Source organism: Coffea arabica, chromosome 2c (genome assembly GCF_036785885.1).
Source record: "Coffea arabica cultivar ET-39 chromosome 2c, Coffea Arabica ET-39 HiFi, whole genome shotgun sequence".
Classification (NCBI taxonomy): domain Eukaryota; kingdom Viridiplantae; phylum Streptophyta; class Magnoliopsida; order Gentianales; family Rubiaceae; genus Coffea; species Coffea arabica.
The window spans coordinates 33,816,943-33,839,126 of NC_092312.1; the positions used below are offsets into that span (position 1 = coordinate 33,816,943).

Sequence of the window (22,184 nt, forward strand, 5' to 3'; positions counted from 1 at the left end):
AGGGAGTCGGCCGAAGGTCTCGGCCAGGGTTTATGCCCTAGATAGTCAACCTGCACCTGACCCTTCGGAGGTAGTCGAAGGTACACTTCCAATCTTTCATCGATTAGCTAAGGTTTTAATTGATCCCGGTGCGACTCATTCGTTTGTTAATCCTGCTTTTATGTATGGAATTGATGTAAAACCTGTACGATTACCCTATGATTTGGAAGTTAGGACTCCTACGGGTAATAAGAGCATGCTCACTAGTTTAGTGTATAAGGAGTGTGAATTTTGGGTTGGGGAGCGAAAAATGCTAGTTGACTTGGTGAGTTTGGACCTTAAGGGGTATGATGTGATTATAGGAATGGACTTTTTGTCTTACCACCATGCTAAGCTAGATTGTACAGCTAAAGTGGTGGAATTTTGCATCCCAGGTGAGGCAACTCTCAAGCTAGATGTAAGGGGTAGATTAGTTTCGTCTGCTTTGATTTCAGGGATTCGAGTTAGGAAAATGCTTCACAAGGGAGCCCAGGGTTTCTTAGTTTTCTTAATTAACGCCCCTAGTGACCAAGTGAAATTAGAAGATGTGCCAATCGTGCGAGATTTTTCCGATGTCTTCCCGGAAGAATTAACATCTTTGCCACCTGAAAGGGAGATAGAGTTTAAGATTGACTTGGTTCCAGGAGTAGCCCCAATTTCAAAGACTCCTTATAGAATGGCTCCTGCGGAGTTGAAAGAACTAAAGATCCAGTTGCAGGACCTACTAGAAAGAGGTTTTATTAAGGAAAGTGACTCACCATGGGGAGAGCACCAGTTTTGTTTGTAAAGAAAAAGGACGGGAGTTTGAGATTGTGCATTGACTATCGAGGTTTGAATGAGGTGACTATTAAGAATAAGTATCCGTTGCCCTTGATTGATGGATTATTTGACCAATTGCAAGGATCGGTGGTGTACTCTAAGTTAGATTTGAGACAAGGGTACTATCAATTGAGGATTAAAAAGGAAGACATACCTAAGACTGCTTTTAATTTTAGATATGGGCACTTTGAGTTTGCGGTAATGCCTTTTGGGTTAACCAATGCCCCAACTGCTTTCATGGATTAATATAGAGAATCTTTAAGAAATATCTGGACCAATTTGTGGTGATATTCATAGATGATATTCTAGTATATTCTAAGACCCGAGAGGATCACGCCAAACACTTGGAGATAGTTTTACAAGTGTTGAGGGAACACAAGCTTTACGCTAAGTTCAATAAATGTGAATTTTGGCTGGAAGAAATTTCTTTTCTGGGTCATAGAATTTCTAAGAATGGAATTGCAGTGGATCCAACTAAAGTGGAGGCAGTTACTTTGTGGAAACAACCAGAGAATCCAACTGAAGTTAGAAGTTTCTTGGGATTGGCGGGTTATTACCGTCGTTTTATAAAAGATTTCTCAAAAATTGCTGGGTCAATGACGGAGTTAACTAAGAAAAACCATAAGTTCATTTGGAGCCCTAAATGTGAAGCGAGCTTTCAAGAATTGAAGAGGCGATTGACTACGGCTCCAGTGTTAGCCCTACCTGAGGGAGTTAATGGGTATGTAGTATATTCCGATGCTTCTAAAGAAGGGTTAGGCTGTGTTTTAATGCAAAAGGGAAAAGTTGTGGCCTATGCTTCTAGGAAATTGAAACCCCATGAGATGAATTATCCGACCTATGATCTAGAGTTAGCCGCTGTTATTTTTGCTTTGAAGAAGTGGAGACATTACTTGTATGGGGTGACATTTGAGGTATTCACCGACCATAAGAGCCTTAAGTACTTGTTTTCACAAAAGGAATTGAACTTGCGACAGAGGCGTTGGGTAGAATTTCTTGAGGATTATGATTGTTCAATCAATTATCACCCTGGGAAAGCAAATGTGGTTGCAGATGCACTAAGTAGAAGGACTCAAGTAGCGGGTCTAATGGTGAGAGAATGGGATATGTTAGAAGAAGCGAGTAGTTGGAATCCTCGTTTAGAAAAGTTAAAAATCTTGTTTGAAAATCTATCCTTAAAATCCCCTTTGTTAGAAAGAATTAAGGAGGCTCAAGGGAAGGATCCGGTAGTACAAGGTTATTTGGAGAAAGTGAGAAGGAGGGAAACCCTAGATTTTAAGCTAGGACCTGAAGGCATTTTGAGATTTAGGGATCGAATAGTAGTACCTAGTAAAGAAAGTTTGAAAAGAGAAATTCTAGAGGAGTCACATCGGTCCAAGTATACTATTCACCCTGGAGTTAACAAGATGTATCAGGATGTGAAAGGGTTTTATTGGTGGGATGGCTTAAAAAGAGATGTGGCGAAATTTGTACAGACTTGCCTAGTATGTCAGCAGGTTAAGGCAGAACATCAAAAGCCTTCTGGTTTGTTACAACCTTTAGAAATCCCTGAGTGGAAATGGGAGCATATTACCATGAATTTTGTGACAGGTTTACCTAGAAGTCAAAGGGGACATGATGCGGTTTGGGTGATAGTGGATAGGCTTACTAAATCTGCACATTTCTTACCGGTGAATATGAGTTACTCTTTGGAGAAATTAGCCAAGTTGTACACAGAAGAAATTATGAGATTGCATGGGATTCCTGTAAGTATAGTCTCCGATCGAGACCCTAGATTCGTTTCCCGCTTTTGGCAGAAATTTCAGGAAACTTTGGGAACTAAGTTGAAGTTGAGCACTGCGTATCATCCACAAACAGATGGACAGTCGGAGAGGACCATACAAACCCTAGTGGACATGTTAAGATCCTGTATATTAGATTTCGGAGGGAGTTGGAGCCAGTACATGACGTTGGCAGAGTTTGTTTATAATAACAGTTATCAGGCTTCAATCCAAATGGCACCGTATGAGGCGCTTTATGGTAGAAGGTGTCGATCCCCTATTCATTGGGATGAAATAGGAGAGAAGAAAGTTTTAGACCCGACAGCTATTCCATGGATCAAAGAAGCTTATGAGAAGGTTAAGCTGGTTAGGAAGAGACTTCAAACCGCTCAAAGTCGGCAGAAGAGTTACACAGATCACCGAAGAAAAGACTTGGAATTTGACGTAGGGGATAAAGTCTTTCTAAGAGTAAAACCTATGAAAGGAAGGGTAGTATCCAAGAAGGGAAAGAAATTAAAGCCGAGGTACATTGGACCTTTTGTAATTCTTAAACGAGTTGGAAAAGTGGCTTATCAGCTGGATTTACCTCCTAGTATGAGCAGGATTCATAATGTCTTCCATGTATCTATACTCAAGAAATATCATCCCGACCCAAGTCATGTGATTCAATTAGATAACGTTGAAGTAGACGAGTCTTTGACTTATGAGGAGCGACCAGTTAAGATTTTGGACCGAGAAATCAAAGAAGTGGGGACATCATAAGCCCTGACGAGAGTTGTGCAGGCGTCCCGCGGATACCCTCTGATTCGCCTTAGAGAGAAGTGGGGACATCATAAGCCCTGCTGTATTTTCTCACGAACAAAATGACAATCTATTTCGATGTGTTTTGTTCGCTCATGAAATACGGGATTGGATGCAATATGAAGAGCCGCTTGGTTATCACACCACAATTTTGCAGGCATTGAGGTTTTGAGACCTACTTCATTTAGAAGTTGATTTATCCACATGATTTCACATATCGATTGTGCCATAGCTCTATATTCTGACTCTGCACTCGATCGCGAGACAACATTATGCTTCTTACTCTTCCATGAGACCAGTTTTCCTCCAACAAAGACACAAAATTCAGTTGTGGATCTTCGATCTGCCTTGGATCCTGCCCAATCAGCATCTGAAAAACACTCAATCTTAGTATGATCATGATTTTTATACAGAATACCACGTCCAGGAGCTCCTTTTAAATAACACAAAATTTGTTCTACAGCTGCCCAATGATTAACAGTAGGATTAGACATATATTGACTAACAATACTAACTGAATACGCGATATCTGGACGAGTCACTGTAAGATAATTCAACTTTCCAACCAATCTTCTATATCTCGTAGGATCTTCTAACAATTCACCTTCTTTTGTGAGCTGCAAGTTAGGAATCATTGGGGTACTAGCTAGTTTAGCCCCCAATTTTTCCGTTTCAAATAGTAAGTCAAGAACATATTTTCTTTGTGACAGGAATATCCCATTCCTACTCTTTGCTACCTTAATACCCAAAAAATACTTTAACAGTCCCAAATCCTTTGTCTGAAATTGACTATGGAGAAAAGTTTTAAGAGATGAAATACCTGCAGTATCATTTCCAATGATAACAATATCATCCACATATACTACCAACAAAATAATACCAGTTTCAGACTGTTTGTAGAAAACAGAATGATCAGATTTGCTTTTCTGCATCCCAAACCTTTCAACTGCTAGACTAAATTTTCCAAACCAAACATGAGGACTTTGTTTTAGTCCATACAAGGACTTTCGAATATGACAAACCTTCCCAAACTCCCCCTGAGCAACAAACCCTGGTGGTTGCTCCATATAAACTTCCTCTTGGAGGTCTCCATGAAGAAAGACATTTTTTATATCTAGTTGATGCAAAGGCCAATTATGAGTGGCTGCTGTAGAAATGAATAACCTGACAGATGTTAACTTAGCAACAGGGAAAAAAGTGCCAGAATAATTCTCTCCATAGATTTGGGCATAGCCTTTGACAACAAGGCAGGCTTTTAACCGAGCAACTGACCCATCAAGATTAAATTTAACTGCAAAAATCCACTTACTCCTAATGGCCTTCTTCCCTGCAGGTAAATTTACTAAGTTCCAAGTATCATTATCATCTAGAGCATTCATCTCCTCTATCATAGCATTGCGCCATTCGAGATGGGATAGGGTTTCATGAACAGTTTTAGGAAGAAAGATAGAATCAATAGATGTAATAAAGGAACAAGAAGAGGTGGGTAAATGATTATAAAATACACACGAAGATACAGAATAAGTGCATTGACGCTTACCTTTGCGAAGATCAATAGGAAGATCATCACTTGAGATAGGATCTAGTAACGAAGGAACTAGTTCAGGGCATACATCAGGAGACTTTTGTCGTCGTGAATATACCTAAGTAATTAGAGGTATAGCAGGGGAAGAACTTGAGGATGTGACAGTATAGATTAACAAATCATCATCCTCCTCCTGACATGAATAAGATGAGGATGGGGTAAAATGTGTATTTTCAAGAAAAGTAACATCAACTGACACAATGTACCTGCCGAGACTAGGACAATAACATCTATATCCTTTTTGGACACGGGAATAACCAAGAAAAATACATTTTAATGATTTGGGGTCCAATTTAGTGACTTGGGGAAGAGATTCGCGGACAAAACATGTACACCCAAAGATTTTAGGTTCGATGGGAAATAAAGGTCTATTTGGAAAAAGAGTGTTATAAGGAGTCCCACCATTCAGAACAGATGAAGGTAGACGATTAATTAGAAAGCAAGCTGTGGACACTGCATCAGCCCAAAAATGTTTAGGAACATGTATTTGAAATGATAAGGCTCTTGCAATTTCGAGCAAATGTCTATTCTTTCGTTCTGCGACCCCGTTTTGGGATGGTGTATCCACACAAGAGGTCTGATGAATAATGTCATTTTGCACCATATATGTGAGGATCTCAAAATTGCATTAATTCTAAAAATTAAAATCAAAATATTATTTAAATGTTGAAATTATTAAATAATATGTATTTATATTTAATAATGTATATTTATATTATTAATGATGTTTTCACTTATATAAATGTTATATTTTAATTTACATGAATTTAAAAAAAAAATTTATCTGACGGTTCGTGTTTGGCTAAGCATTAGGGTGAATTTTTGCGTACTGACGCGCAATGTAGCCCTAAGTTGAAATGTAAGGTATGTAGAGGTTATAAAATGTACAACTAAGTTGAGGAAATGTTAAATGGGGAATTCCTACCAGTAGATAAAATTTTCGCGCTTAAACGCGATTCAAATTCGAAATTGTCACCATTAATGGCATGTCCAAAAAGTCTTCAAGCCTATACCTCTAGCTTACCTTCATTTTCAACCCATCTTATCACCAACTACCAGCCGTTTCTCTTCTCTTCAAGCTCGTTCCTCTGGTGCAAGAAGAAGCAGAGACCGCTACCATTCCAAGCTTCTAACAGCCTTCCATCCTCAACCATTCACACCCCAACCTTCAAGCTTCCATTTCCAGCTTCCACCTCCATTCTTGGCTGCTGTCTCGACCAAGCAAGGAGGAGGAAGATCGCTGCGGCTGCTGCCGGCGTTGCATCGGACCAGGAGAGAAGGAGAAACCAGCTGCCATTTTTCTTTCCTCCAACCACAGAACCTTCCAAGCTGACTCAAAAACCCTAGACCCAAGCTTCTCTTCACCTTAACGTTTGCTGCTGGGTTGCTGCTGTGGGTGGTCAGACCGAGAGGGAAACAGAGTGCAAGGGGTGCCGACTGACCTCAATGATTCTAGGAGCAAACTTGGGGAATTAGGCACTTCATTTAGCTAGTAAACAACCACCAAAGGTAACCCAAAAACTTCCGCTTCACCCCTTAGCCAAAATTTCAGATTTCTTGCAGCTTTTGGTTCTTGAAGTTTTAGCTTGTCTTGGTGAAACATGTTGGGTTGCTGATCCTCTAAGCTAATGATTGATGAAGCTAGAGGTGTTTTATGTGCTATATGTATGTTTTGAGGTGGTTAAATATTGGGAAAAGGTTTTTTAGAATGAAGCTGGGGTGCTGCCGAGAGAAGGGAAAATTTTCCAGATTTGTACCTGTTGATGTTTTGCAAATTTCGCTTAGTTAATGAACTGGATTGTTTATTTGGGGGCTAGACTAGTTAGTGGTGATTGTTAGGGACTTAAAGTAAGAATTATAAGTTGGAAATGGTTGATCAAAAAGAAGAGAAAATTTCTGCTCTGCAACCGAACCAGCAGGCCTGTTTTTCTTCCAACTTTGCCCGGCTTTTTGAACTGGATTTTGTGAAGTTATTGAGCTATTTAAATCATGTATATGTTCACCTATATGTGTAGAGTAGTTTTGGTGAAAATGCAGCTTTGGTACAATGGGAAATTTCATTGAAAAATCAAAGAGAAAAATGCCCTTTGAGCTACCCGAAAATTCTGAAAATTTTCCAGATTTTGGTCGAATTTTTGGGGGTTGATTTCGACAAATTTGTGAACTATTTGGGCTGTATACATGTTTACCAATATGTGTAGCATTGTTTGGGGGAAAATGTAGCTTTTGGGTAGTTGAAAAGTTTTGGACAAATTGAAGAGAAAATGGACTTCTTGTACCAAATGCACTTGGAAATTTTTCCAGCTTTGCATGAGACATGTTAAATGATTTTCACGTTAACATGAACCCAATTTGACTTGTGTTTAGTTAAGGGGTGTGTATAGCTCAATTTGGGACAAAAATCTAGTAGAGTTTACGTTCAAAAAGTGGACCAAAATTTTATTCTTCACGACGCTACCCAAAACAGAAATTTTGTTTGAAATTAGAAATGATTTTGACGTTTGGATTTCGTTTTGGTTAAATGTGGATTAAATTGTCCCGAAAATGTTTTCTAGCATTAACCTTCGTTACTAGGTCCACTTCGAGTCAATAACCTTGAATTTTATTAGACCAAATGTCCTATTTCGATAAATATGCCAAATTTGGAAATTTTCTTGAAAACTCAAGTTTTTGCCTTCAAGAAAATCCTTGAACCAAGTTGAACAATGGAATTTGGCAAACTTAAGGAGTTTCTATTTTATAGAAATTCCAACGGCTAGTTTTACTTGGTTTATATGATTTCCTCTTAAAAGAATTTTTCAAGATATTTTTGGGGAAAATTAGAGGGGAAAAATTCTTCTAAATGGTTAAATGTGATTTTTCTCAACTTGTGACACCAAAGGGGTGTTAATTGCTTATACGACTCTAGAACTTGGTTATTGGAACATTTGACGAATTTAGCAAGTTTTTGGTTTTAAAGAAACCTCAAAATTTAATTTCACTTGAAAATTTGTGGATTTCACTTTGAGAATACGATTAATGCTAGTTTGGGATTTTTGAGTGAAATTAAATGCTAGAAAACTTGAGTAAACTCGCCAACTCAAAAGTAGAAATTTACGTGAATTATTTGTATGTTTTTAGGAGTTGGTGAAGGGCACAACCTCGGTCAAAGTTTGAAATTCTAGACACTTCACTTAAGGTGAGTGTCTCTTGCATGAATCATGTTTAACTGCTAGTTGAACTACTTGTTAAAAGTACTTGCTAGAGATATCATGAAATGTTATATGCTATGTGATTTCGTGAAATATCACAAGTACAAGTGTTGCAATGTCGATTGGAGCGGGGTCTCGTCGACTAAATAAACCAAACGGATGCACGTACCACGCTCTATTAGAGTGGGAGGTACCTCTCTGCCGTCTTGGTAAAAGTGCTTACAAAATTCGTGTTGGAGTCGGGCCCGAAAATAAGGGGAAAGTCGTTGCTAGGAGACGTGTAGATTAGGGAAAATGTCTACATGGAGATTAGGTAGTGAAAGTTGACGAAGTGTCAACTACTATAAATTACCTGATCAAACGCGAGGACTTTGGCTCCTGAGAGCCCTGTATCCTTTTCTTGTCATGTTACTTCTTTTTTCTAAATTGTTAATTGCTTACTTGTCCATTTGTACTTGTTAAATTGCCCTATGTGAATTGCATGTTTCGAGACACCACTGAGCTATTGGCTCATCCCTTCCAATTTATTTTCCTTGACAGGTTCTGAAATGCATGAAGTCTTGGAGAACTAGAAAAGAAATGTTATATTTTGAATGTCCACTTTTGTAATTGTACTTTGGGAGATACTTTAATATCTTTTGGATGATTTTCTTGTGCCTTTGGGAAAATGTGAATCCTGTGGTGCTTCTGTGCCCTGAGTTAGGAACTTTAAATTGTAAATTAAGTATTTTAAACTCGATGTTTTTGTTGGTACTTGGAATTGTATTTTCGGGCTGTATAAGTTGAATTGTATGATTTATTTAAGTATTTAGCTTGCTCGAGGTGTAAGGTTTTATTTTCAATTTATGTTTGGTGATATTAGTTGTTAGAGTGAGTGAGTCCTGGCGAGAGTTAGGCAGGCGACCCGCCAACCCTTTGGTTCGCCTTAGGGGGAAGTGGGGCCGCCACAATATAAAATTGAAAAGGTGCGAATAAATATTCTTTGGCATTGTCACTTTGCAATATTTATACAGAACGCTTAAATTGGGTTTTAATCTCAGCACAAAAATGAGAAAATAACTCTGACCGATTTTTCATCAAATATAACCAAGTCATACGAGAATGGTCATCGACAAAAGTAACAAAATACTTGAATCCAGTTTTAGAAATGACTGGACTAGATCCCCAGACATCTGAATGAACTAATGCAAAAGGAGCATCCGCTCGTTTATTGACTCTAGGACTCAGATTAACACGATGATGTTTGGCAAACTGACAAGAATCACAATCTAATAAAGAAAAACTCTGAAATTGTGGACAAAGTATCTTTAACAACGGGAGAGAAAGATGATCCAACCTACAATGTGCTTCAAATGGAGTTACAATTCCAGAACAAGCTATGAACTTTGGTATCTGTGTGTCAAGAATGTAAAGACCTCCAGATTCATGCACTTTACCAATAATCTGCTTCGTTGTAAGATCCTAAAACAAGTAATAGTCAAGAAAGAATTTGGCAGAATAATTGAGGGCACGAGTAAGTTTACTCACAGAAATTAGATTAAAAGGCAACTCAGACAAACTTAAGACAGATGACAATGAGATTAATGGAGTGGGATTAACTGAGTTTTATCCAAGAACACGAGATTTTGACCCATCAGCTAAGGTAACTGTAGGTGCAGATGTGTGTGGCTGAAAGGTAAAAAATAAATTAGAATTACCTGTCATATGATCTATGGCACCAGAATCAATTACCCATTTGGAGGACGAGGACACAAGGCATGTGTTTGGTTTACCTGACTCAACGATGGCAGTTACGGGAGTAGATGAAGACTTTAATGATTCTTGATACTGAGAAAATTTAGCAAATTCATCTGCAGAGATCGTAACAGACTTTTCCTGGTTAATAGCATCATTGGTAGAAGCAATATGTGCGGATTGAGTTCTCTGGTTCCTGTACTGCAATTTCTTACAATCACGCTTCATATGACCTGGCTTATGACAATAGTGACACACAACCACTTCTGCATTCTGTCCCCGAGTGTCAATTCCTTTACCACTACCTTTGTATTGCTGTTTTCCAAGACCAACAAGAGCACTGCTGGACTGAACAGACTGGGTATTCTCTATGCGAAACACCCTACTAAACACATCTTGCAAGGATGAGATCTCAGGACTGGAAAGAATCTGAGATTTAGCAGCTTCAAATTCAGGTGAAAAACCAGCCAAAAAACTCATAATTGCCATCTGTTCCCGTTGAGTTTGCTGAACTTTCACATCAGAACTAAACGGTAATAACAGATTAAGCTCCTTATAAGTTTTCTTAAAATCCATAAAATAAGTCATGATGGACTTATCTTGTTTCTCTGCACGATAAAAGGCTTGACACATCTCATATATGCGAGAAATATTCCTTTTACCAGAATACAAAAATTCTAAATACTCCATTAACTCCTTAACAAATTCACAGTGATTAATTAAGCTAATTACCTCACTGTCAATAGAATTTCGTATTTGCAGGAACAATCTAGCATCTTCCCTTAGCCATGTCTGTCTTAAACCATCTTTTGGAGGATCATCAGTCAGATGATTGTCTTTATCAATGCTTCGCAGATAAAGACGAACCGTTTTGCTCCAATCAAAATAGTTAGAATTGTTGAATTTGTGGTCCGTGATCTTAGACATCACAGGAACCACATTAGATGTAACGACAGATTTCGTTTCTGCCATGGGTTTAGAATTAAAAATAATAATAAAAAAGGACAGATTTGAACTCTTTAAAACAAGAGTGAAGAATAGAACACAGATATATCCTATACAGAACCAGATGAACCGAATGATGACTAATGAATTTTCTGGCAGCGGACAGAGACCCTAACCTTGATAGTAGGGCTCTGATACCATGAAAACTAAGACAAAGGGAGAGAAAATACTCTTTTTCATATCTTTGGACTACACAATATACATATATATATACACAAGTGTAATCTAATTTAGATCCTAAAATCATGTTAATCTAAATCAATCTACTACCTAATTAATATATGATACTATAATCATATGATACCTAATCAATACATGATACTATAATCATATGATACCTAATTAATACATGATACTATAATCATATCTTTCCATAATAAGGATATGTATATACTATCAATGTATATATAAATAAGATTAATCCTATAAATATGTGTTGCCAGCTATGAATTGTGATAGCTTTGTAGTAGTTCATGATATGGGAGTAAAATAGGCAAGCTACGAGGTGACAATTTCTTTGAACATCATATTGCTGCTTTATACGTAGATAGGTATGCCTAGACAGTTGATAAACATGTAGTTAACTAGTCAAAGGAATATAATCATCATGTTATCAATACCAAAAATTTTTTTATTTTCGAGGTTTTAAGTATCTAATCGATTTCACAGAATTAGAATAAGTCATTATGACAGCTTGAATCTTATGCATGATTTAAGATAAGTTCTATATTTTATAGTACTGCCAGAATACTTAGAGTTCTCATATTAAATATATATTACTCCATGCCTGTGGGAATTATGATTAACAATTAGGACGTGCCCTTTCTAGTTTACTACATTTCTGTCTAATTGTTTCATGTCATTAATTAAGGTCAACTTTGAACCTGCTTGACACTTAGAAAATTTATGAGATGTCATTATAAAGATTCTTTACTCCTGTGCTTAAGAATGGCCACAACATCTTAGCTATTTGTTAAATAAATTTATAATAAATGTTTTCTTGTCATTGAATTCAAAATATCGTTGCTTGTACAACTCAACATATCACATTCTAAAACTTACCATTCAAATTTGGTGCCTTGAAAATGTTCAGCTACCACAATTTTTCGCTTTAAATAATAGAATTCTATATGTTAGCTTAAATTTCTTATACATATTGGACTCCTGAGGAGATATAATTTTTCTAAACGAGTAGCAGTAAAAGATAAAATTACAATTATTTATGGGCAATAATGTAAAAGAAAGGCAGAAGAAAAAAGGAAACTTTACTGGAGCTCATGCGTTTAAAGAGAAAGGTATAGTGAAAGGGGTAATTTTTACCAAGCATGTTTGTGTGAAACCTGGGCTAAATTCGGCTCTGAACCTTGAAACCATGCACGCACTCTCACTTTAGGTCTTAAACTTGAATTTTGAAAATTTTTTGGGTCTAATATTAATAATCTATTCTACTCTCTCCTATACCATGGGAGAAGGAGGGAGTCCAACTAAGTTTGTATGGAATTGGAGGTAAGCCTTTAGATCGAACAAGTGTACTACTGCATTCTTTGTATTTTTTGATGGAAGGAAACACTATGCTTCCTCTTAATACACCAGGCGTGATTTGAACCCCGACCTGATGCATGGAATGAATTTATATTTTAAGAGGTAAAGTGTCTAAAATTGAAATTCAAAAACTAAAGTGAGATGAATTTCATACTTTAGCAGGTAAAGTACCAAAAACTAAAGTTTATGGATTAAATAAGATTGCATTTATAGTTTAAGGATCCATTGTAAAATTTAGTTTAAAACCTGACTACAAAAGCAAATTACTGTACTGGACGATTTACCAAGCACTTGTCGGGCCCCATTTTTTGAAAAATAAAATTATGAGTTATAAAATGAATTTTTGATTAATTTTGAGTGAAAATGAGTTTTTGATTTTTAGAGAATAAATAAAGAAAAAGGGCCTAAAATGGGACTTAAAAAGTGCGACGATTTTGACCCAAAATAATAGTCTAAAAAGGATTTTTGAGAAAAATATGAGTCACCACTTGGTATTGAATTAAGGTGTACCAAGTCACCTAAAAACGAATTTTTAAATAAAAAAATAGAGAAAACTCTTTTTAGACGACTCCAAGTCTTTGAAAAACAAGAGAAAAGGGCTCGGGAGTTACGATTGAAGAAAGGGAAGGCAAGGATAAAATCCAAGACACCCTTTTAATCTAACCAAGGCTAGTTGCGTGATTTAGTTGAAAATTTTTTTAATTTAACTTATAAAACTTGTCACATTTGGATGTTACTATATGGATGCAAACCTAGAGCTAATGGATATCGGGAGGGTTGAGATATCTCTTCAAAATTTAATCGGTGCAAATCACATTAATTGTGATGCACAAAATAATTCTTAGAAAAGGTCACGAATATGCAAAGAGTAAGACTCGAAAAAAAGAAAAAATTATAATATATAAATATACGCGACCTAAAAATAGGAATGCAACATAACGGGTACGGGAGACTAAGATTCGTGATTCAATTTTCTTTTTTATAGAGGAGATGCGAGCGTGCTAAGGCTAAGAAACCATATTCATCCATTTTCCATATTTGAAGGGTACTCCCTAACCTAATCAAGCAAATTGACTAATCTATTTTTAGTTTTTTTTAAATGAAATGCAAGTCTAAATGTCATGTTTCGCACATAGGAATAACGAATGTAAGTATAGAGGTAATGTCATGCAAAATGGTAAAGATTCTAAAAAGTAGAAAATATGCATGAAATGTAGTGATTGTCACCGCAAACATAATATAACCCGTGGACAGTTTCTAAGGATCTAACATTGGACTATTCCATGTCTATAAGTTCTCATTAGCGTTGGACTAGCGAGAAATCCAGAAATGGATATGTAATCTATATGTGAGGGGGAGTCATTGTAAGAGGGAGTTGTGAATAATCACGAGTGAACATTATTCTAAAGGGATGTTGTGAATCCTCCTTGAATGCATTAAGTTAGGGGGAGCTGTACCTAAAATCTTTTTATTCCATCCATTGTTTTGTCATCATCAAAAAGGAGGAGTTTGTTTATCTCAATCCGTAACTTTTGATAAGTACAAAAAATGGATGTTACTAATATTCTCTAATTAGATCTGTTCAGAATTGGAGCAGAACAGGTATAGCTGTCGGACGCACATACAGACTGCATCGGCCGTCCGACAACCATTGAGTAACTTCGGACGCATGAAGAACCCACTCTCAGACGTCCGAAGATGATAAGCCAAGTTCTCTAAGCCAATTGACCTCGATCGGACGCATAACACCTGAGTACCGGACGTCCGATAAACGTTGCGACACTTAGGACGCAAAACATTGGAGGCATCGGACGTCCGAACAAATTGAAGGAGAATTTCCAATTTTACATCATACCTTCGGACGTATATTCTGGAGGTAGCGGACATCCTAAACATTTCAAGAAAACTTCTGGAGCTCACTGCCTGCGTTCGAATGTAGAAAACTAGTCTACCGGACGTCCGACACTACCAACGGCTAGTTGACTCTTCAACTACCTTCTATCCGTTGGTAGCATTAATTGAAGAATTTTTTGGTCTCTTATAAATAGGAAAAAGTCAACCACTTCAAATGATTTTCACACATTGAGACTACATTAAATCTTGAGTGATTCAAGTGTGAGAATAATCTAGAATGAAGATTTGTACTCTTAGTTGTGGAACTTTCAATAAGCTTTTCAAGTGTGTTTCTATTTCTTCAATAGTGTAGTTTTGTGAGGGTTATCCGAATGATTGTAAAACTTCTTTGCTTGACCAAGTGCGGCTTGGGGCGAGGAGGAAGTGATCCTTCCTTTGTACACAAGAGATTGGTTGTAAGTTGATCAACTTGAAGAAACTTGCTATATAAAGTGGTATTCAAACTCAAGTGGAGTTTGAAACTTGGTTTGCTATTCTATCCTTTTATTTATTGTCTTGAAATATAAATTGTCTATCTCTTCTACTCTTAAGCACTTGTACTTCCTCATCAATTACTCAATTGTGTGGTCTTTTAGAAAAAGAGGAAAAATTCTCAAAAAGTGACACATATCTTGGCTAGTTTTTAAACCACCTAATTTACCCCTCTCTTAGATTGTTTTCGATCCTTTACAAGGAAATAGACCACAACTAGCGTTGGACTAGTGTGGTGATGTCATGCATCTATTATAATATAAGGAATCATATAAACATAATTAAAGCAAGTAAACACGTAAGCACATAGAGCACATAGCACGTAAACATAATATTTAGATGCAAATCTCCCGAAAAAGCGAGTACAACACGTAAGTACATAAGCATGCAAGCACACAAGCAAATAAACACCCATAAGAGCCTAACTATTACATTCGGGGCTCTAACTATAATGTAAGGTGGGAATTCTAAAAAATAATAACCTAACTATTACATTTATCTAACTAAATACATTTTTAACAAAACTAAAACCTATCTATTATATAAACTAGCTAAATACATGTCTTGAGCGCCTATCTATTACAACTTGATATCTTAATGCCTCTCAAATAATCATCAAAATTAAATAAGACAAATGAAACTTTAAAATGAATAAGAATCACTAATTAAAAAAAATCATTCAAAACATGCAATTACACATAAAAACACATTGGAGAACGTAAAAGAGTTTAAAATAATAAAAAAGGTTACCTCCCTTGAAGTGGTGATTAAATGGGGTGAAATTTGCTCTACTTATACTCCAAAATGAACAAATGATTAAGACACCAATTTAATTATAAAGAAATGAAAATAATCATGAAATCTACCAATTAAAGCACTTAAATGAAGCATAATTAACAATTAAAGAAGAAAAGTAACTTATATTTTAGAAATCAAAACTGTTAGGGACCTAATTGCAAAATTAAGAAAGTTTTAGAGGTCAAATTATAATTATTACAAAAATTAAGGGTTAAAATAAAATAAAAATATAGTTTAAGAGCCAAAATACAATTAAATTAGGATCTAATTGAAAGAAATCTAAATTTTTTAGGGCTTTAGAATAAATATGTAAAATATAGAGACTGATTTGCAATTTCATTTTCTGGTTTCTAATAGGCCAGAGGCCAATGGGCCATTTTTGCTTTTTTTTTTTTAGGCCAAAATTCTGTAAGCCCGACAAAAAACCCGGAGGCAACAGGTGGACCGGCCCTCATTTGTTTAACAAACAAACCCAACCAAAAGAGTTGGGTTTTGACAATAAAACCCAAATCAAGAAGCAGATCTTAGCCCAATCATCAGTCCAGAAACACCAAAAATTAGCCCAACAACTTTGAGGAAGATCAACCAAGCCAAAAAATCGGAAAATAAAAGACCCAAAAAATTGTCAAGAACACCATGACGATTCTGACTGATCAACCTGCCTGGATGCAGATTCCGACAGGTAGGAAAAATTCCGTCATATTGGCTGGAACTTCGCCGGAATCCATTTTTACCAACTTTTAAAAGCGGATCTTCACATATATATGTATTTCATGGCATTTAAAGCTTAAGTAAACATCAAACAAAGGCCAAAATCCAAAAAATATGAATAGACATGAGTTCTAAATTCCTAAAGCGTGAACATCCATAAATTTATTCCAATAAGTTGCATAAATGTCAAATCAAACTAAGAAAGGTTGGAAAACTACCTGATGAAGCTTCGGAAAGGAAATAGATTTGAGGCAAAAAAATGCGAATGAACGCGGGTTGAAAAAGTTCTCAGCAAGGTTAAGCGGAACCAGGGTTGATGATGCAACGATTTTATGGCCAAATTCGAAGGCTTTAAAATCATTTTTTCGACAAAATTTCTGAACAAAAGTTCTTCCCCTAGCTACGTAGATGGTGCATAAATTCAAAGTTCCTCAAGAGAAGCTATAATGAGAGAGAGAAATGCCCCGCAATGTGGCTGAAGAACCAGCCTTTTCCACAAATTTTCTGCAAAAATATTTTCCTTTTTTTCGCTTTTTCTACCCTTTTTTCACTCTGTTTTCTGCTGTTTTTCTTTTCTTCTTGTTCTCAGCCGCCTCTCTCACTTGTTCCTCCTCTTGGCCGCCCTTATGAGCCTTTTTATAGGCCAGAAAAAAATCCCAAAACCCTCACCTCAAAGGTGAGGATGAAGGCTGGTATTTTCTCCAAATTTTGAGCCATTAGATGGCATTTCTTCTAGAAAAATCTTGATAGAGATAAAAGGGATGAGCTAGCAAAGGGTTGGGGAAGAGGAAAAAACAAAAACGAGTGGAAATGAAGCCCAAAAATGGCAATAATTTCTGCCATGACCTTTGCAAAAATGGCCTTTTGGTGTCTACAGCACCTCTATTTAAAAAAAAATGGTTAGGCCTTTTGCCTACTGTAACCGAAAAGGACCATATTGAAATCTTGAAAGTTGACATGATGGTGTAACACACAATGTTAATTTTACCTTGCTAATAACAAGAATAAGATATTATAGGGTTGATGCCACCACACAATTTTGGTTCCCCTGAATGCCAATACTAGTAAAGTGGGAATATTGTTTGTCAACGTACATTTGAAACAATCCTACATAAGATTGTTGCTTATTTTACTGCATTCAAATTTGGTGCTCCGATGTATTTTAGAGAAGAGGGTTCAAGATCAAAGCATATTCTGATTGAGGTTCTAAAATACGGGTCCAATATCAAGGCATTTTCTGGATCCAATTGTATTGAAGTGGGAAAGATATCACTGTAACCTAGTAAATCTTTTTATATAAAGCACAGAAAAAAATGATTAACACCATCTTCGTATTGTGTACAATTGTTGTATGCACTTATAATTGCTCCTTGAATGCCAGTTTAGGATGACTCATAAATTTTGGTTCATTGGGTTGGTTCCTTTGGATGATTAAACGTCAAGCATATAGTTGCACTTTTTGTTTCCTAATTACACTCTTTAGTCTTCTCTTGTGAACTAACTAATATTCTAATACTCCATGTTCAAAAAAAATATTCTAATACTCCAAAATTTAAAATATCCACATGTGACATGATAAATTGTTGCTAAAATTTGCAAAATTGGATTTTAACAAATTGCAGAAGTTGCATCAGAAGGAACTAAGCGGTCTGCATATATCCTAATACTTAGCTTAAAAGGAAAAGAAAAGAAAAAACAAAAGGACCAGGGCAAGGCTGGCGGTCCCACAAAATACTGATGGGTGCTACAATAATTATTAAAAAAAAAATTCTAAATGATTAATATCCTATGATGGGTGCTACAATAAATATTCTAAAAAATTTTCTAAATGTTTATTCTAAAAATTTTTCCAAGTAATCACATGTCTAATTGGTAGTGAGTAAAAAGAACCTTCTACCCTGATTCTTTAGATTTCAGATGGTGGAAAGGCTTAGATGTTGCAACGTACTTTGCTACTTTTGGATTTGGTGAGTGTATTTTGAGCCCAAATATTGCTTCGCTAGAGAAGTGCTAACAAAAGTAATCTCCATCACTTCCATTATTGACGACATTTATGATGTCTATGCCATTCCGGATGAATTGATTGTTTTCACAGATGCGATAGAACGGTACTTTTATTATTTTTTTTTTGTTTTGTTCCCCTTTCAAATCCTCTTTAAACTTTTCAATATATATAAAAGCAGGTATAGGCTTCAGTCCTAAGTCCCTTGCAATTTTTGTAACAATAATTTGGCCTGGTGGCCTGCATGAATGATACCCAGGTGGCACAGCAATGAATTGGATCGATTACCATCTTATATGAGACACTGTTACCGTGCCTTGCTGGATGCTTACAAAGAATTCGAGGAAACTTGGCCAAGGAAGGCAAATCAGATAGAGTCAATTATTCAAAATTAGTGGTAATATGCTTGGATTAACGCTTTTCTGGGCTAACTTGCAAACTCTGATGGATCGGGATCCCAAGTTGGACCATTTCACAATCAATACATGTGAAGTTGTATTCCAATTTCCATATGTGGGATTCATTATGAGAGTCATATATTTGTTAGGTGGTCTATTCGCAGAGTATATTACAAATTTGTCGTTTGATTATTGGAGTATCGCATGGCATACGATAGATTAACTCAAAAATTAATGTGATTATTGTTCCATCTTCCAGATGAAAAAGTTAGTGAAGGGATAATCTTCAAGAGGCCATATGGCTTCACAATGGCTACGTCCCAAAAGTTGAGGAGCACATGAAGGTTGCACTTGTCACAGGAGCATACATGATGCTAGCAACAACTTCCATGGTTGGAATGGGAGATTCTTTGACTACACAAACTTTTGATTGGGTAACAAACGAACCATTAATCGTTAGAGCTACATCAGTCATTTGTAGATTAATGGACGACATGGCTGGACACGAGGTTTATATCAAATAATTTACGATTGTAAATTAATTTTCTGTTATACACAGGTCTCATGAATATTGCTACCAATATCTTATGTGGTGCAGTTTGAGCAGGAAAGAGGACATTTGGCCACAGCTGTTGAGTGTTACGTGAATGAATATGGGGTTACAAAGCAAGAGGCATTTGATGAGTTTAACAAACAGGTAGCCAATGCTTGGAAAGATATAAATGGGGAATGCCTCAATTCAAATGCAGTGCCTATGGCCGTTCTTGAGCGAGTTGTGGACCTTGCAAAGGTCGTAAATCTGTTATACAAAGACAAAGATTGGTATACACATTCTGCGACCAAGCTCAAGGACTTCATTGCCACTGTGCCTATAGATCCAATCCCAATATGAAAATTTTTTTTATTTATTTTATAATTCTGGCTATTGATTGAAAAAAGCATTATTATTTTTCTGTTAATAAGATGCTTGTAAGTGAAGATCAGACGGTGAAACTTCGACGGTTAGTTTTACTTCATAATTTTGTTATCCGAGATTATTAAGGAATGCTGGGAATAGTAGTATTAGTTAGTAATGGTTGATATGCATTAGCAAGCATCTATCTCTTACCATTTTCTTTTGTCTGTATAATTTAATAATTAATAGTGGGTGAAGTAAATGCCTTTCATGTGGAGCACCATTTCCTTCCTTCATTGTTCACACAATTATTGGCCATATCTCGATTTGTCTGTAATGTTCATTGCGTGCTTGCTACTGCCACATCACGCCATGTTGCTTGCTTCATATAGCACTCCACTGTTGAAGCATTGCGAACAATTACATTTGATACTAGAGGTGCAAACGGGTCGAGTTTAATTGAGTAACTCGCGAACAATACGAGTTCTGTCAAAATAATACGAGTTCGAGCTCTAGTTTAAACAAGTTCACCTACTTGATGAGTCGAGCTCGAGTCTAATATGTAAAACTCGAAAGCTTGTCGAGTTTAATCGAGTTCAATTGAGTTTTACACATACACACACTTCTATATCACATCAGGTAGTATTGGGGCAAGTCATTTGTGAGCCCCCATCTATTTTATCGCACTTCTATATCATATCAATTAGTATCGGAGCAAGTCATTTGTGAGCCTAAGATCAAGGAGGAGGAATTTATCTATGATCCCAATCTTGAAGATGAAGAAGTTGAATTTCCTCCATGCTTGTCTGCGATGGATCCTGAAGTGGATCTAAATTCTCCAACCGTCAAATTTGAAGGGTTGGATGAATTTCAAGATTTGATGGTTGATGAAATTTCTGAGGATTTCTCGCCAATAAATCGACCACCACCATATGAGTTGCTGGTTAAATCTATAGAGCCAGTTGATACTTTGGCTCACGAGAATTTTGGTCTGGTAATGAATTTATTTTCGGCCACGCTGCATGGGCCATGCGAGACAGAAGTACAGGTGACTTTTTACTGGATTATTCTGCTGCGCTCAAATTATCATTGTGTAAAATTAGACAAAAGCCTTGGCCAGATGTTAATCTACCAGTTTCATCCGCTCAGTTGTTACGAATGCTGCGAACTCACAACACACAAGACATCAGACTTTTTGCTCAATTAGAAGACATTCACATGCTCAAAGCTTTGTTTATGAACTGCTCATTCAGCTTGGCTGAAAACCAGTGTAATAGATTAGGGAAAAGAATTAGCAAGTATGCTACTACTTTAGTGCAAGATGAGGAATATCTAAGTCCTCTGTGTCAAGCAACACAATTGTAAAGCTCGTGATGGGCCTTTGCTCAAGTTTGTATAGCTTGTTTTTGAAATCAATATATTTCCTATCGTTTCCGTAAAAAAAAAATGAATTTATTTTCGGCAAATCTTCTCTTATTGAGATTTTTCCTGCAAAGGCCAAGCATATTGAGTTCCTTATCAACCGGGGAAGGACAATAAAATATGTTTTGACAATGGAAGGCAATGAAGTTGTTAGTTTCGAAATTGCCCCAAGATGGTATACAACCTCTTATGTGTATAGTTGGGTGCAGCAGTTCCACTACAAATATTGATCCTACAAAATCCGTGGATGAATTGTAGCTGTGTCTTCTTGTGGTTTGTGTGTCAAGTTCCTTCGTGGAATTCGAGAGAGTCCTAATGAGAGTGTTTAATATAGAACGATAACTCTTGGGTTCAGGAATTTCTTATTTGTATCGATATTACTTAATTTAGGTTCTTAATTAAGGTATTTTCTATAATTTTAGTGTTGTATTTATTTATTTTTTAATATGATTATTATCGTTAATGTTTGCATGTTTAACTTGTTGTTCAAGTGGAAGCTAGTGGTTTTAGATTATGGTGGGGACTTTCCTCAGAAGGCCCTTTTAGAAGCTATATACTCCCTTTATCGTGCATCTTTCCAATTAACTTAGCACTAGACACACACTCATGTTATATAACTATGCTGAAGATGGGCAGGTAATCGGTCTGGATCAGTTCATCAATTTAGAAAATTTCTGAGTTTTGTTTTCCCCTTAACCTGGTGATAGCATCTTTCCAATTAACTTAGCACCAGACACACACTCAAAAACAGGAGTTGGATAATGAAGCACACCTTCATATAATTTAAGTTCTTTCAGTTGTGTTTGGATCAAGATTACATGAATTGACACGCTGAAATTATTCAAACTTCTTATTTCATGGTAAATGTGTACTCCCTTTCCAATTACAGTTTTTCTTTTTCTTTTTCTTCTTGTATTTTTTAAAAACTTTCATACTCGGTTAATTTTGTGGTTTATGGGGGTCTTCTACCACTCCTGTGTGACAAACTTATGTTGTCAAAATGTCGAAGTTGTTAAATCGTTGGAAAAAATAAAAGGAATTTTTTTTTAAAAAAAATTTCTCTAACAACAGAGGAGTGAAATTTAAGAAGTGAAGAGGGGAAAGGGGAAGTGAGAAAT

At 36.4% G+C, this 22,184-nt stretch overlaps 1 protein-coding gene across 1 annotated transcript; it reads left to right on the forward strand.

Annotated features, from left to right (window-relative positions):
- Positions 1 to 19,087: 19,087 nt before the first annotated feature.
- Positions 19,088 to 19,641, forward strand: LOC113724724 ((-)-germacrene D synthase-like). The gene is made up of 2 exons (XM_072076929.1): positions 19,088 to 19,258; positions 19,348 to 19,641. Exons 1-2 carry the CDS (start codon positions 19,088 to 19,090, stop codon positions 19,639 to 19,641), a joined length of 465 nt encoding a protein of 154 aa, XP_071933030.1.
- Positions 19,642 to 22,184: the final 2,543 nt, after the last annotated feature.